General features: G+C 39.9%; 1 protein-coding gene across 4 annotated transcripts in view; it reads left to right on the forward strand.

The window, feature by feature from the left end:
• The window catches only part of RBKS (ribokinase), a 131083-nt gene that overhangs the window by 28790 nt on the left and 83900 nt on the right, over window positions 1-18393 (forward strand). For all 4 annotated transcript variants that reach the window (XM_070449965.1, XM_070449971.1, XM_020886285.2 and 1 more), the window contains exons 2-5: window positions 1210-1342; window positions 13586-13649; window positions 14592-14654; window positions 17845-18009. In XM_070449965.1, coding sequence (XP_070306066.1) covers window positions 1210-1342; window positions 13586-13649; window positions 14592-14654; window positions 17845-18009 — 425 coding nt within the window. The remainder of the gene's footprint in view (window positions 1-1209; window positions 1343-13585; window positions 13650-14591; window positions 14655-17844; window positions 18010-18393) is intronic.

Genomic DNA, 18393 nt, shown 5'->3' on the forward strand with positions numbered 1-18393 from the left:
GGGAGATCCCCTGGAAGAGAGCATGGCAACCCACTCCAATATTCTTGCCTGGAGAACCCCATGGACAAAGGAGCCTGGTGGGCTACGGTCTGTAGGGTCACAAAGAGTTGGACATGACTAAAGCGACCTAGCACACACGCACACAGCCCTTGGCCCACTTCTTTGTGGCCAGCTGAGCAGTCCTCATGCCACTGGAGTCCATCTTCTCTACTTGTCCCTATACCCAGAACTCTTTCTCCTTTTAAAGTTGTCTATTCTTCAAAGGTACTGTTTCCTCACATCTTACATCTTTAATGTTATCCTCGAGAAAGTCTTTTACTCTTTCTGCCTCACTTAATGCTATCCTCACTAGGCAGTAACATGTCAGTAAAAATCCTTAGCACTTGGAGACATCAGAGAAGGTACAAACTAAAAGAAGGTTGGCTTTGAGTTGACAATAATTGAATCTGGGTGACAGGTACATGGGGCTAGGGGAAGTCACTATAACATTTTCTATAGGTTTATGTTTGGAATTTTCTATAGTAAAAATTTTAAACTAAGATCTTTAGAATCCTTTTTTTTTTTTTTTTTTTGATTAATGCTCTTTTTGAGTCAGTGCATGAAATGGATGGTATACAAGATGGACTAGGACTAAAACCTAATCCTGCCATCTAAATACCATACTTCCACCCCACCCCCAAGGAAACAAGATTCTTCTGTGCCTGGATTTGCAACTTCCCTCTTCTCCTTAGGTCCTGCACATGGTTACCAGAATTGTAGCACGCTTCCTCCTTCTTGTAGGTGACTAGATAAACCTGTACAGAACACATTAATTTGGTCCCATTTATTAAGTCCCACTGTGAATAAAGTTCTGTGCTGGGCACTGGGAAGGGGGAATATGAAGTTACTTCCCTCTTAGAGTTCCACGAGAAGGAAAACAGAGGCACCCATAACAACCCTGATGCAGTACAGACTCTAAGAGTTGTGCTCTGAAGTAGAGCTACAGCAGTTTGAGAGCGAGGAATTTTGTCAAACAGATGACTTCTTGATAATGATACAAACTACTGAATATTATCTTCAAGGAAAAGAGAATCTTTCTTGCTCCTGTTTGCAGTTCTGGCTGCTAAGACCAGGGCTTCATCAGATAAACTTCCCTCTGTCTTCTGAAAAACTCAAATTGACTGCAGTTACCAATGTGCTTTCTCCCCCTCTTTTTCTCTTAAATTATAGCCTTACTTCTCGTCTGCCAAAAACTGGAGAAACCATCCATGGACATAAGTTTTTTATTGGCTTTGGAGGGAAAGGTGCCAACCAGTGTGTCCAAGCTGCTAGGCTTGGAGCAAAGACATCCATGGTATGCAAGGTAAGCATAAAGTACAGTGAAGAGGGTTCTAGAGGCAAGAACCTGGTTAAGACATGAGCTCGTTTTTTAAATAAACTATTTAAAATGAGCAATTCAGTGGCATTTAGTATATTCACAGTGTTATACAACCACCATATCTATCTAGTTCCAGAATATTTCCATCATTTCAAAGTAAAACTCCTTACCCATTAAGCAGTTTCTCCCCATCCCCCTCCCCTCAGCCCCTGGCAACCACCAGTCTGCCTTCTGTCTCTATGGATTTATCTATTCTGGATATTTCCTATAAATGGAATCATATGATATGTGACATTTTGTGTCTGGCTTCTTTTACTGAGCATAATGTTTTCAAGGTTCATCTACCTTATAACATGTATCAGTACTTTTATTCCTTTTGTGGCTGAATAATATTCCATTGTATATACCAGTTTGTTTATCCATGTATCTGTTGATGGGCTGTTCCCACCTTTTGGCTGTTGTGAACAGTGCTGCTATAAACAAGTACATGTACATGCATGTTTAAGTAGCTGTATGGGCCTTTGAGAGGCTCATTGTTTTTAAAGATTTAAATAGGAGAGAGTAATCTTCCTTGTCCTTTGTATTAGTTTCTACCTCACTGAATCCTCTGGGAAGTAGCAGTCCTCAAATAACTTAATGCTGCATTCCCTGAATTTAACAAGTTTATAACTGGAGTATGAGAAGTAAGGGGAATTAGCCTACTCTGTTGGGTTCCTGTGGTCCAGCTTCTAAACAACGGCATGAATCATCTTGTTTTTATCAAGTTTCACTCCAGCAGCATGGCTTTTGGAAACTTGGTCTAATAACTGGCGGTTTCCTCACCTCTAAGCTGTTTTCTTCTAATGCTATATCTCAGATCAGAACGGAATCTGGGCCTTAATGAACTGCACATACTGATCTTTAGTTCTGTTTTCAGGCATATTAAGAAAAGACATGTAAAATATGGAAATCCTGTTTCTAGCCATTCTACTGAAATTATTAAAAATAAAACAAAATTGGCTGCCAAAGTTTCCATTTTTGCATCTTTAATGAAATTTTAAGATGCTAGCATTATTGGTATAACAGGAAAAGTCATTTATTTGCTTTAGGAAAGCTAGCTAGGGTCTGCACAGTAGAAGATAAGAAAAACAGGAGAAATTTAAAAGAATAATCTCTCTCCTGTGAGCTGGGTAGATTTTACCAAAATTTCTCTGAAATGTCATTTCCCATTATATACAGAACTTTTCTCTCCACAGGAGTCTTTAAATGATGTATAAAGTATACAATTATCACTTCATCTGCTAAGGAACTGTATCTTTATTCTAATTGATGATATAATTCTTACCTGGCTATTTGGTCAGAAACATCACATGAAGCACAAAATTCAAATTAAGAGACCTTCACTTGCTAAGGCTGAGCTCTTTAATATTTTAAAAATATCAATTAGCAATTAATTATTGATGACCTATTATGTGCTAAGAATTATTGGACTGGGAGAAGGAGCTGATTAAAAGTATTAGGCCTGACCCATCCTATACCTGATTAGAAATAGGGGTTTGGGGAACAATCAGATGGTGCAGGCTTTAAGTGGGGCTTGGGAAGTGAAAAGAGGATGGTACCTTTTCCTGGCTGGGAAACCTGGACAGAGAATTAGTACTGGTATTGGAAGCAAGGTACCAAAAATGGGTGCCCTGGGCAGAGGGGAGTCCCCTAGAGTTGGAGATATGAAAGGAGAGTTTAGAGAACCCCCTGTTGGAAGCTTTGTAAAAGCTACTCCTGTAGCCCATTGAAGTCAAAAATGGATGTCCCCTGCAATCTCATCCAACTCAAAGATTTTGAGGTTGGTTTTATTTTAGGTATGTTGAACTTGAGGCAAAGAGAAATATAGAAATATTTGAATTGTGGAATGGAACTTTGGAAATGAATCATTAAACCATAGGAGTGGAGGTGGGCAGAATAGAAGACAAAGGGCTGTATTTTGGGAAATGCTCCAGTAAGAAGGTTGATTAAACAGTGGTACTGTTTGTTTTATTCTGGTCTGTGTGTGATGGTTATGTGAACACCTGTACAATTCTGAAAGTTCTTGATGTCTACAGTGCCTGATCTAGTCGTCTGTTGTTTAGCCCCACGGTGAAATTTACCCTGATTGTCTATACTGAAAGGACATGGAAACATGGCCTCATCTAAAACCTGTACAAGTTTACTTTGCTTAGATACCCTGAGGGACCTTTAGATGTAGATTTATTTAAGCTTAAACAAATTGCATCAAGTTCTTAGGCTTCTTAAAAATAAAAATAAAAAATCTTTTGTAATAAGAGTTATTTTTAACCATTAATCATAATATTTCATTCAATTGTGAGGTATATTTTTATGGAGCAAATTAACCTAACTGCCTTATAGCAGTTTCTTAAAGATAACAAATTCCAAGTAGAAAACCAAAATCATTGAATTACTCAAGATAAAAATGAACAGATGAAGCAAAAGAAAAACAGGTAGAAAATGTTCTATGGCTTTCTTAGCAACATTAACCTATCTACTACTGCCTTGCAACAAGCTCAGATTCGAGCTCTGATGAAGGAACACTGTTTGATGACACAGGTACAGCTTACACTGAACTCAGGAGAAATGTCTGTCAGTTGTGATGAGGGCTGCTAAACAAGAATCCATCAACATGGGTACAGTGATGCATGTGTAATGAAAGACTTCCACAAGTTAAGAGTTGTGCAGTCAGTACTCAACTGAGTCATGGGCCAAGGTCATGGTCCAAGGATAATTGGAGGTGATGTTTTGACATTAAAAATTCAGGCAGATATAGAAAATGAAGGTCTACTTGGCAGGGCAAAAAGCTTGTTAGGACACATTGCATCGGACCTCACCCGATTTAAGTATTTCCTCTTCCTCCATTCCACTGAAGCCAAATGTTAGAAGGAAGTTATTTCTAAACATCAAAAACCGGCAGCTCAGGAGGACCATGATAGGATAAACAGCTCAAGGTTCAATGACCCAGCATGAGCCCAGGGTTCTTGCTTCCCATGAGGGTAGAAAGCCATGAGCAGGAGTGGACCCTGACAACCCACACAGCAAATCAGCAAACAGGGAGGACCTTCACAAAACTACCTGGTCTCGCCTCCTTCACACAATGGGATAGTCTAAACTGTCATATAAGCAGTCGTCTATTTTCTCTTAAGGGTGGTCAGATTCATATGCACACTACTATATTTAAAATAGATAACCAACAAGGACCTACTTGCAGCACAGAGAACTCTGCTCAGTATTCTGTAATAACCTAAATGGGAAAAGAATTTGAATAGATACATGTATGCGTATACACTGAACCCTTTGATGTACACCTGAAACTAACCCAACATTTTTTAATCACTGTGCTCAAATATAAACGTTTTTTATTTTTTAAAGGCATAAAGGTCTGTGACAGAGGCAGTATGTTAGAGCAGTTCTACTCAAAATCTGGTCCTCAGGGCAACCTGTCACTGATCAGGACAGTACAGAAACTTGAGAGTAAGCAGTTAGGAGCATATTCAGCAATCTGAAGGTAGCTTTATAGCTATTGAATATAACAGTAATAAATTAGGCCTTGTATTTTGTATGACTTGTATTTTTATTTTACTGTTATATTTTAAAAATTATTAGTTCATAATGTATAGAAAATGAAAAAGAGGAAAAAAAAAAAAACCCAGAAACCTGATCCTTCACCATAAAAAACTTGAAAAGCAATGTATCCATCACGTTAGCCATAAAAGTACCCTAAATGTTAGATCATGTGCTAAGTTGCTTCAGTCATATCCAGCTCTTTGCGACCCTATGGACTGTAGCCCACCAGGCTCCTCTGTCCATGGGATTCTCTAGGCAAGAATACTGGAGTGGGTAGCCATGCCCTCCTCCAGGGGATCTTCTGACCCAGGGATCAAACCTAAGTCTCTTAAGTCTTCTGCATTGGCAGGCGGGTTCTTTACCACTAGTGCCACCTGAGAAGCCCTCTATGTTAGATTACTGTGGGACAATCCACTGATCGTGCACTGAGATTTTAATCTTCAAAGATCAAAACCTAGTCGCCAGGCCTTTATAGCTAATATACATAATGAAGTGAAATCTCTTTTCTGAACTCTGTTGAAAGATAACTGGCTAAAATTAGTTGTCTGTATTGATAGAAATGCATGTTCAAACACTAGGATCCTATGACCCTAACCAATATGCCTCATATAGGAAGAAAGGAAGAAACAGTTGAATTATCACAAACCCACCACCACTCTCAGATAAGCAGGCCTGATAATGGAGATTGAAACATTAACTTTGCATGTTAAAAGCCATCATTCAGTAAGGGTAAACACCCATTTATCTAGGATTTAAACAACCGGACAACATAAACTGGAATTTTATGTATTCTTCTTTCATCTTTTATGATAAAGCCACAAATGACAAGTTATAAAATTGCTATGAGGGTTTTCCTCCAAAAAAAAGCAACTGCTGAGTTTTGTTATGTGACAACAAATGCAGCTTATAGTCTCTTCAACATGCTGTTCATTGTGACCCTCAAGCACTGAAAAGCCACAAAATCTCTTGAATCACAAAGATTAAATTATGTTCAACTTAGATTTACTGTTAATTGTATCTTCATGTATTCTAACTTTGAAACTCAGGAACCTGTTTTAATACATGTGATCATTTCATGTGTCCCTGGGTATGCTATCTTGGTCCCCTGTTTCATTTACCTCAAGTATATGTTGATGGGTGCAATTACTAGATATTTTCTGCCATTCAAGGATTCCAAGCAGCCCATCATTCCTCACCCATTTGACAGTGTTGGTTATCATGACCGCACTAACTGCATTTACTCTCCTCAGCACTGGTCATAGTTCTGAACTGTGGAAGCTGCTAAGTGGCCCTCCCTCGATGTAGAGAGATAGTTCCAGTCCTCGGAGTAAACAAAGCACCTCAGTGCCCTCAGCATGAGGAACTGCTCTTGTTCCCAACACAATCCAGTCCTTTACTTTTCCATGATCCTAATTCACATCTCTCCACAGCCGCACTGTCCAATACACTAGCCACTGGCCACATGTGGCTATTTATATTTCAACATAATTTAAGTGAAATTAAAAATTGAGTTCTTCGCCAGAAAGAGAAAAATAAATATCATATATTAACACTTATATATGGAATCTAGAAAGATGGTACTGATGAACCTATTTGCAAGGCAGCAATGGAGATGCAAACATAAGAGAACAGACTTCTGGACACAGGGGGACAGAGGGTGGGAAGGAGGGGGTGGAACAAATGGAGGTAGCATGGAAGCATATACACTAACATTTGTAAAATAGATAGCCAGTGGGAATTGGCAGTATGACTCAGGGAACTCAGACCGGGCTCTGTGACAACCTAGCGGGGTGGGATAGGGAGGGAGGTAGCAGGGAGGCTCCAGAGGGTTGGGCATACGTATACCTATAGCTGATCCATTTGGATGTATGGCAGAAACCAACACAACATTGTAATTATCCTTCAATTAAAAATAAAGAAGAAAAATGAGTTCCTCAGTCATGCTGGCTGCATTTTCAAGTGTCTGTATTGGGCAGCACAGATATAGAACATTTCATGATTGCAAAAATTTCCATTCTACAATGTTCAGGTAGGGCTGAAACCTGGGATTTCCTGAAGAGCACCTGGGTTCCGTAAGTTACCTTGGCTTATGTGTGAGTGGTTGTCCCTAGTTGCTGCTGACTTGGCTTCTTTCACCTGCAACAGCCTGACACAAGCTACCTCAGACTATGTGGTTTTCCCAGAATCTTTCTTCCTGAAAGTATTTCACTGCTGCAACCAAAAGACTGTGAGGGTGCCTTCAAGAAGGCTGTTCAAAGAAAAACCTTGGCTAGAAGCTTCCTGTAGCCATAATCAGCATAGTCTGGATGCCTGTAAGTCATGTCCCTTTTAAGAATGATAAGCTAGATTCAAGGAAAATGAACAGACAAGCAATTAAGATGATCAAATACTTACAGAACACCTTTAGTGCACAGGACTGGGGGAGGGATAAATATATGCTAAGCTAGAGTCTCCTAGCTTTTAGGAAGTCTTACTAGCTTTTAGGAAGACTAGACTTTAAGACTGGGCAAAGATGATAAGATGGTATTCAATTAAGTGTTTAATTATATGGTATCCCTGAGGAATGCTGTAGGAGTTCTGGAAATGAATAACAGGGCTAGAATCGAGAAGGTAAGCCTTAAGTTGATGCTTGAAAAACAGGTGAGGTTTGATTAGGTAGAGGAGAGACGAAAGGACTTCTGAGTTCTTCTAAGTAGAAGGCAAGGAAATAGGCATAAATATATTGTACTCACAGCATGTTTTTAACACAAACACTGACCATTCAAGTTAGGAGTGCCTCTACTAACCACTCTGAAAAACAGAAATCCTACTATTTTGCCAACTATGAGTTTCGGAGAAATATAAGCAAGGGGAAGCAAGCCTGGGCCACGTCAAAATCAGTCTGGAGTCAGCAAACACAAGCCAAAGAAAGCTTTCGGATTTTATAGTACCTTGATGCCAGTGTTGGACCCTGATGGGCCCCTTGCCCCCAGCAGATTTTGCAGGTCCCTTCAGGCTCCCACTGAGCTGACTTCCCAATGGAAACCAGGCAGGACTATGCTCCCGCTCTTCATTTCCACTCAGACACAGCTTTCCGGACACTCTCCCAGCTCTAACAATGCAACCAGCAGCCTTGACTGGAGGCCACACATTGTAATCACCTGGGGACCTTGCAACTGTCCCACCGGCCACAGGGGCTGGTTTAATTGGTCTGGGGTATAACCTGGGCATCCTCAGGCTGAGAAATCTTGGTTTCCTACCTGCCTGAGATAACTCATACAAGTCCCACCCTACAACCTGGCTCAGGTGGAACAGTTTACAGCAAACTGTAAAGAATTTTAATTAGGATAATAGCAGAACTGAAATTGAGTTCCAGATGCACTGATTCTCACAAGTGCCATTTTGCCTCATGGCCACATTTAAAGTTTTCACACAGCCAAAGTATGAAGGGAAAATGGGAAAGCTTCCAACAATACCCATGAGGATTCCTTTGTAACTGTCATTATTCCAGGGGTCTTGCCCTTGTAGCATTCACGGTGGTTTTCAAGGTACTTTCACTTAGCTCTCAGTGGTGGGCAATGAATGACTCCTTTGAAAGTGAAAGTGAAGTCGCTCAGTCATGTCTGACTCTTTGCGACCCCATGGACTGTAGACTACCAGGATCCTCCGTCCATGTGATGATTTTCCAGGCAAGAATACTGGAGTGGGTTGCCATTTCCTTCTCCAGGTGATCTTCCCGACCCAGGGATCAAATCCAGGTCTCTCACATTGTAGGCAGACACTTTACTGTCTGAGCTACCAGAGTAGCCCGAATGACTCCTTTACTTGGCTTCTATTCCTCTGACTTCTGGTTCAGTTTAGTTCAGTTCAGTCACTCAGTCATGTTTGATTCTTTGTGACCCCGTGGACTGCAGCACACCAGGGTGTCCTGTTCATCACCAACTCCCAGAGTTTACTCAAACTCATGTCCATCCAGTCGGTGATGCCATCCAACCACCTCATCCTCTGTCATCCCCTTCTCCTCCTGCCTTTAATTTTTCCCAGGATAAGGGTCTTTTCCAATGAGTCAGTTCTTCACATCAGGTGGCCAAAGTATTGAAGCTTCAGCTTCAGCATCAGTCCTTCCAATGAATATTCAGGATTCATTTCCTTTAGGATTGACTAGTTTGATCTCCTTGCAGTCCAAGGGATGCCCAAGAGTCTTCTCCAACACCGCAGTTCAAAAGCATCAGTTCTTCAGGGCTCAGCTTTCTTCACCATCCAACTCTTACATCCATACATGACTACTGGAAAAACCATAGCTTTGACTAGACGGACTTTTGTGGGCAAAGTGATGTCTCTGCCTTTAAATATGCTGTCTAGGTTGGTCATAGTTTTTTTCCCAAGTAGCAAGAGTCCTTTAACTTCATGGCTGCAGTCATCATCTGCAGTGATTTTGGAGCCCCCCAAAATAAAGTCTGTCATTGTTTCCATTGTTTCCCCATCTATCTACCATGAAGTGATGGGACCAGATGCCATGATCTTAGTTTTCTGAATGTTGAGTTTTAAGCCAACTCTTTCACTTTCCTCTTTCACTTTCACCAAGAGGTTCTTCAGTTCTTCACTTTCTCCCATAAAGGTGGTGTCATCTGCATATCTGAGGTTATTCATATTTCTCCCAGCACTCTTGATTTCAGGTTGTACTTCATCCAGCCCAACATTTCACATGATCTACTGTGCACATAAGTTAAATAAGCAGGGTGACAATATACAGCCTTGATGTATTCCTTTCCCAATTTGGAACCAGTCTGTTGTTCCATGTCTGGGTCTAACTGTTTCTTCTTGAGCTGCATACAGATTTCTCAGGAAGCAGGTAAGGAGGTCTGGTATTCCCATCTCTTAAAGAATTTTCCACAGTTTGTTGTAATCCACACAATCAAAGGCTCTGGCATAGTCAATAAAGCAGAAATAGATGTTCTTCCGGAACTCTCTTGCTTTTTTTATGATCCAAAAGATGTTGGCAATTTGACCTCTGGTTCCTCTGCCTTTTCTAAATCCAGCTTGAACATCTGGAAGTTTGTGGTTCACATACTGTTGAAGCCTGGCTTGGAGAATTTTAAAGCATTAGTTTGCCTGAGTGTGAGATGAGTGCAATTGTGCAGTAGTTTGAACATTCTTTGGCATTGCCAAAATGACAAATGAAAACTGACCTTTTCCAGTCCTGTGGCCTCTGCTGAGTTTTCCAAATTTGCTGACATATTGAGTGCAGCACTTTAACACCATCACCTTTTAGGATTTGAAATAGCTCAACTGAAATTCCATAACCTCCACTAGCTTTGTTTGTAGTGATGCTTCCTAAGCCCCACTTGACTTCTCATTCCAGGATGTCTGGCTCTAGGTGAGTGATGACACCATCATGGTTATCTGGGTCATGAAGATCTTTTTTGTATAGTTCTTTGTGTATTCTTACCATTTCTTCTTAATATCTTCTGCTTCTATTAGGTCCATACCATTTCTGTCCTTTATTGTGCTCATCTTTGCATGAAATATTCCCTTGGTATCTCTAATTCTCTTGAAGAGATCTCTAGTCTTTCCCAGTCTATCGTTTTCCTCTATTTCTTTGCACTGATTACAGAGGAAGGCTTTCTTATATCTCCATGCTGTTCTTTGGAACTCTGCATTCAAATGGGTATATCTTTCCTTTTCTCCTTTGCCTTTAGCTTCTCCTCTTATCTCAGCTATTTTAAGGCTTCCTCAGACAACCATTTTGCCTTTTTGCATTTCTTTTCCTTGGGGATGGTCTTGATCACTGTCTCCTGTACAATGTCATGAACCTCTGTCCATAGTTCTTCAGGCATTCTGTCTATCAGATCTAATCCCTTGAATCTATTTGTCACTTCCACTGTATAATCGTAAGGGATTTGATTAAGGTCACACCTGAATAGTCTAGTGGTTTTCCCCACTTTCTTTAAGTTAAGTCTGAATTTGGCAATAAGGAGTTCATGATCTGAGCCACAGTCAGCTCCTGCTGTTGTTTCTCCTGACTGTATGGAGCTTCTCCATCTTCGGCTGCAAAGAATATAATTAATCTGATTCGGTATTGACCATCTGGTTATGTCCATGTGTAGAGTTCTCTCTTGTGTTGTTGGAAGAGGGTGTTTGCTATGACCAATGCGTTCTCTTGGCAAAACTCTGTTAGCCTTTGCCCTGCTTTAAATAAAGGTACTCCAAGGTCAAACTTGCCTGTTACTCCAGGTATCTCTTGACTTCCTGCTTTTGCATTCCAGTCCCCTATAATGAAAAGGGCATCTTTTTTGGGTGTTAGTTCTAGAAGGTCTTGTAGGTCTTCCTAGAACCGTTTAACTTCAACTCTTTCAGCATTACCAGTTGGGGCATAGACTTGGATTACTGTGATATTGGATGGTGTTTGCCTTGGAAATGAACAGAGATCATTCTATCGTATTGGGGGTTGCCCCCAAGTACTGCATTTCAGACTCTTTTGTTGACTATGAGGGCTACTCCATTTCTTCTAAGGGATTCTTGCCCACAATAGTAGATATAATGGTCATCTGAGTTAAATTCACTCATTCCAGTCCATTTTAGTTCACTGATTCCTAAAACGTTAATGTTCACTCTTGCCATCTCCTGTTTGACCATTTCCAATTTACCTTGATTCATGGACCTAACATTTCAGGTTCCTATGCAGTATTGTTCTTTACAGCATCTGACTTTACTTCCTTCACCAGTCACATCCACAACTGGGCATTGTTTTTGCTTTGGCTCCATCTCTTCATTCTTTCTGGAGTACTTCCTTCACCAGTCACATCCACAACTGGGCATTGTTTTTGCTTTGGCTCCATCTCTTCATTCTTTCTGGAGTCATTTCTTCACTCTTCTCCAGTAGTATATTGGGCACCTACCGACCTGGGGAGTTCATCTTTCAGTGTCATATCTTTTTGCCTTTTCGTACTGTTCATGGGGTTCTCAAGGCAAGAATACTGAAGTGGTTTGCCATTCCCTTCTCCAGTGGACCACATTTTGTCAGTGGTCTTATGGTTATCAACTTCCAGTTGCTGGGGAGGAGGCTTACATTTGAGTCAGAAGTAAACAAAGGAGATTGGAAGATGTTCATTTCTCTCATCCTTTTTTAAAGTAAATTCAGAAGAATAAATGAATGTGTAAGAGATTTTATGGGAGAGGAAATAGGGAAGATGGCATTCTTTTATGGCCATGATTCTTTTATGGCCTGATGCAAAGAGCTGACTCATTGGAAAAGACCTTCATGCTGGGAAAGACTGAAGGCAAAAGGAGAAGGGGGCAGCAGAGGATAAGATGGTTAGACAGCATCGCCAACTCAACAGACATGAATTTGGGCAAACTCTGGGAGATGGTGGAGGCCAAAGGCGCTTGGCATCTGCAGTCCATGGGGTCACAAAGAGTCAGACATGACTTAGCAACTGAACAACAACAACAAAACATTGCACAAGTCATCTGTGCGACTCTGCAGTGCAAAAATAAAAGGACTTTTTAAGTCCTTTTTAAATAGGACTCCGATCTCCGTTGCTTTTTGTCCACATTTCAATACAATAAACATTGGAACCTAGGCATAGATATGCTCCCAGTTGACTATATTGTTCTTATGAAAGGAATAAGATATATAGCTTTATATATATATTCTGATGCGAAGAGCAAGAGTGTACTCATTGGAAAAGACCCTGATGCTGGGAAAGCCTAAAGGCAAAAGGAGAAGAGGGTGGCAGAAGATGAGATGGTTAGATAGCATCACCGACTCTGTGGACATGAATTTGAACAAATTCCAGGAAATAGTGGAGGACGGAGGAGCCTGGTGTGATACAATCCATGGGGTTGCACAGAGCTGGACACAACTTAGTGACTGAACAACAACAAATTCTGTATGAGACTATAATGGTGGGTACATGTCATATACTTGTCAAAACCCAAAGACTGTAGAATACCCAAGTGGACCCGAATGTAAGCTGTGGAGTTAAAGTGATAATGATGTGTCAATACAGATTGACTAATTGTAACAAATAGGCCACCTTACTCATGTTGTCTATGACTGGAAGAGTCCAAAGGAAAAACAGAGGTATCATTACAAGAATGCATGCTAGGATGCTAAACAACAGAGTTCAACTGTACCAACTTAGCCAAGTTAGCTAGGGCTTTTTAAATTCCCTCCTCTTTGCCCCCCATGTCAGGATCAGAGGAGAAGATAAAGAAGATTCTAAAACACCAGGCAGGTCATTCCAAAGTTGTCTTCATGTATAGTGATTTATAGTATATCAGTATATACTATAGATAGTACAGATATATAATATGAATAACTGAGATTCTTCATAAATATTGAGGATTGTTGATGGTGGACAGCTCTGTCACAATGGGAATTTTCGTGTGAACAGATCAAAGTGAGAATGAAGCTATGGAACTTGTGACAGTCATTAAATGCTTCACATTTTAGGCAGGATATAAATGGAACATTAATATATAAAAATTCTTTGGGTTGAAATCAAGTCTAGCATCTTACATTAAGAAGATTAATTAGTTAATGTTTATAAAGTACCGTGCAGATATGCCCTTTTAAAATGCTAAGTATTCTAAAAACTACATTGTAGCATTTTACTAAGTGTAAAACATCTAATGTTCATCATTTCTTTGGTACAGGTTGGCAAAGATTCCTTTGGCAATGATTATATAGAAAACTTAAAACAGAATGATATTTCTACAGGTAAAATTTCATCTTTCTTAAAGTTAGTTTTTATAAGTTTCTTCTGGAATCTGGTTATAAGAAAAATCGAATGTAAAATAGAGTTATTAGATCCTCCCCTGGTGGCCAGAGAATTTTTATGCTCAGCTTTGTCTAGTCTTGCTTGACTACCCTTTGGTTACTTCCTTCATATACATTTCTCCAGATGGGAATAAAATGGTAGGAGGTTACAAACCTTCATCTCATAGAAATGTTTCAAAAGTAGGTGACAAGAGAAAACAGGTGCTGCATTCACAGAAGATAATTTAAGAAAAGTCATTGAATGTCATAGCTGGAAATGATCTGAGAAACCACTGATGCTGATACCATCATTTTACAAGAGAGAAAAACTGAAGGCCAGATTGGTTCTGAATGTGTCCAAGAGCACACAGCTAAGCTGGAGCCAGAGCTAGGACTAGAATGCAGGTCTTTGGCTCCAGTTCAGGGCTCTTTGCTGCTGCCAAAGGCTGCCTGATCAACATTTCCATTTACGCGCCAGACCATAATCCTTGATGAGATGCAAAGCTTATGAAAATGAAGAGAATCAAACAAGTTCATTTTATGAGTTTGACCTTTAGTCTTTCATCTCAAGTCTGTCATTTCTTTCACTGAAGAAAAGAAATATGGTGGTCTAGGAAAATGCACATGTACAAATGTGAATAATCTGAAGGAATTGGAAGCGGGGGTGGTTTGCTGGGCTGCCACTAATGTAGAAAAAAGGCACAACTAAGTGTGAAGACTTGTATGTTCCTCATTGTGTAGGTGATGGGTATAAATTAGCACTAATTACTTATTTCTTTTTTATCATTCCAGATGGTTAAAGGTTAAAAAGTTTTTCCAAGGATTAGTGTTGCATTGAAATTGTTAAAAAATAGATTATCCCTGCCAGGCTGTACATACGTGATGATTTCTTTTTTCTTTTAGAATTTACATATCAGACTAAAGATGCTGCGACAGGAGCTGCTTCTATCATTGTCGATAATGAAGGTATATGTTTTGCACATTGGAGTATCGTTTCCAGAACTAGAGCAGAAACATCCATTTTTTACTCTATTCCTGTGGATCTCTTACCATACCCACCACTCCAAGGCCTAATGTATGGTCTTTCCAATGTAAATATATATGTTTCCCTTTATTTATACTTCCTGAGTTGATCGCTCAAATATAAAACTGTCCATCCAATACAAATGAAGTGATATAGTTGCCTCAAAATTATACTTATATTCTGTAGCATCCCGTTACCCTTCATGTGAACCCAGAATTGATATTTGTCTCTAAAAGTAGTTAAGTATTCATCTGTCACTTCAGTTATTAAGTAAATACATGTAAATAGATAGGTGCAAAGGAAAGTTGATGAATCATATTTATAGAATATTTACTAAGCAAATGGCAGCAACCAATTGCTTATAACTTGTCGTTAGTGTTCAATTTTGTCTGCTCTTTAAACAGCAATCAAATCTCAAAAGTCTATATATACAATGATATCTGTCACAGGGCCTTGCAATAGCTGAAATGTGTCTTTTAAAAACAGTAACTTTCCAGACTTCCCTGATGGTCCAGTGGTTAAGAATCCATGCTTACACTGCAGAGGGTGCAGGTTCAATCCCTGGTTGGGGAACAAAGATCCCACATGCTGCAAGGTGCAGTCAAAAAAACCAGTAACTTCTCTTTACCCTCAAGGAAAGTTTTTAGAATTTCTGCCAACTATTTGAAGTATAAAAACACCTACATAAGATTTTTTTAAATCAGAGTTAATATTCAGAGGGCTTCCCACCACCCTCTGAATGGTGCTAGTGGTAAAGAATCCACCTGCCAATGCAGGAGACAAGGGTTCGATCCCTGGGTCGGGAAGATCTCCCAGAGTAGGAAATGGCGACCTACTCCAGTATTCTTGCCTGGAAAATTCCATGGACAGAGAAGCCTGGCAGGCTACAGTCCATGGGGTCACAAAGAGTCAGACATGACTGGGCACATACACACACACACAATATTCAGAAGGGCCAAGCATTTCATGGAGCTCCTAGGACAGAAGAACCTACTGCACTGTGAGGAGTCAGAGTATACTATATTTAAATTAGGATTTGACTGATCTGAACTGTCCCAATATGTCTTTTATTTATAATGCAGTTTCACAAAATCATTTATCACAGAAATTATGGTATTTTTAGTCTACTTTAGTGATCTCGAAGTTGCAGTAACAACCCCCCAAAAATATATTCCACTAAAAAACAGTAGACGAAAGTTTTCATTCTAACAACAGTCTGTATCCATTACTTTAAGCCATATCTTATGTAATTATCACTGCCAACAACAGCTCATTCCCTGTCTGAATCCTCTTTTTCAGTAGTGGGGGGGGCGGGGGCGGTTTCCAGGGATATCGTCAAGTTCTGTTTCTTCCTTATCTGGGTGACACAATACCACATTTTCCATGCAAAGATATAATTTAATATTGTGTATGGGCTGCCTATTACAGTAGACTTTGTCTGGTTTACAGCATATGGGATAAGAGCTAACACAGATACCCAGAGAGGCCACAAGCAGCATCTTTAAGTGGAGGGATGAGTAGTGGTTCTGACAGGTTAAATTTGAGGTATGAATGAGCTAGCCATATGACAGTATCCACCAGACAGCTGTAGGCTCGGGCTTTGTTGCACATCAGCCAAAGCCAGGCCAAACCGGTCAGCAACACAGAGCAGCAGTGGACTGTGGCCGAGAGAATGAAGCCACTGAAGGAGAAAGGAGAGGAGGTATGCTGTCTTCCAGGATGCAGGTACTTTGAATTTTTCCAGCACTGAGATTGGGTTTACCCTGAACCATCCCCATGTTATCAAGTCCTCCTTGGTCAACACACATACCTGTGGTAAGATGACAGACTAGCACGTGTTCTGTAGTCGGAAGAAATTTTAGGTCATGTCTATACACAATTAGCACAAACAGCCTAGAGCACAGAAGACTGCTGCAGCCCATCCCTCTGAGTCAGGCTGTCCTATAGACTATAATGCAAATGATATCCATTAATTTACATTTTCCTTTGTTGTTGTTTAGTCGCTAAGTCTGACTCTTTGTGACCCCATAGACTGTAGCCCGCCAGGTTCTTCTGTCCGTGGGATTTCCCAGGCAAGAATACTGGAGTGGGTTGACATTTCCTCCTCCCAGGGATCTTCCTGACCCAGGGATCGAAGCCACATCTTCTACATTGGCAGGCAGATTTTTTACCACTGAGCCACCTTTTTAGTCACATTTTAAAAAGTAAAAAGGACCAGGTAAAATTAATCTTAATATATTGACTTAATCCAAAATATTATCCTTTCAACATGCAATCAAAATGTTCTTTAAAATTAATGAGATATGTTACCTTCTTTTCTTACTACTCAGTCTTTGAAATCTGCTATGTATTATGCAACTGAAGCTCATCTCAGCTGGGACAAGCCACATTTCAAGGGCTCAGTCACCACATGTGGCTTGTACTCATGACTCCCCTAAGGGAAAGCACAGCTCTGGAGAGTTCACCTGACAGAGAAAATGTACCCCACCCCTCCCCGACTTGGGCTGGACTGTAGAGAGTGGCTCTAAGTGAGAGCATGCAAGATTCCTCAGTCCTGCTTCTGTTCGACCTAGTACAGTACAGGCCAGATATCACTGTCTCCCTACTTACCTAGTACAGACTTTATCTGTTCAGTATTACAAAATGTGTTTTGATTTACAGAAATCACTTTTCAGAATACCCTGAGCCATACATGTGAACTGACTGCATACTAGACAGCATTAGTTTTTAGCATTAAGCAAGCTTCTTCCTGTTTATACTCATCATTATGACATCTGTCATTTAAGATTCAGAATCTTTACCTATACATTGTATCAGCCATTTCCCATAAGAGAAACTATTTTAAGTATGTTATATATAATTTTTCAGCTAATATTCTGTGTCCATAAGAATACTGAAAGGGAAATCTTTTTTTTTTTTAGATTTTGCTCAAGATGATCAGAATAATATGATTCCTACAGAGATATAAAAGACTATCCATGGGGAATACAAAATTTAAACTGAATGTTTTAGAAATATTAAAATTCATACTTATAACACATTTTTGTATATAATGATTTTCTAAGGGTGAATGTAACACTGCAGGATGTTGTTGCTTGATTTTTAATATAAACGTCTAGAAATTCTTTATAGGCCAGAATATCATCGTTATAGTAGCTGGAGCAAATTTACTTTTGAATACAGAAGACCTGAGGGAAGCAGCCAGTGCCATTAGCAGAGCCAAAGTAATGATCTGCCAGCTAGAAGTAACTCCTGCAACTTCTTTGGAAGCCCTGAGAATAGCCCACAGCAATGGAGGTAATTTTACACATTTATCCTTTGTATAAAAGCTTTTATCACTGTCTCAGTGAAAGTTAACCTTTCAAGTTAAGCAATGCCATATTTTTCTGCAGTAAAATATTTTCTCCCATCTGAGATTCACTGTCTTTCTGTAATTCTCAATAATGTTAGAAAACCTTACAAATGGGGAGGGGGAAAATAACATGAGTAACATTTCTGATATTCTGAAATATAAATCTCCAGTCTAGTTAGCAGAAATAATTCAAGTAGTAACTGGAATCTCTGAAAGAGCCCCTTGTCCAAGATATACCCTAAGTAGTAGAATGAATTCCATTCTGAGAAGCAGAGTTTAGGCTGCAGGTCATGGATAATCACTGCCCAGGTACACTTGGATAAACATCT

Source organism: Odocoileus virginianus, chromosome 2, assembly GCF_023699985.2.
Source record: "Odocoileus virginianus isolate 20LAN1187 ecotype Illinois chromosome 2, Ovbor_1.2, whole genome shotgun sequence".
Lineage (NCBI taxonomy): Eukaryota > Metazoa > Chordata > Mammalia > Artiodactyla > Cervidae > Odocoileus > Odocoileus virginianus.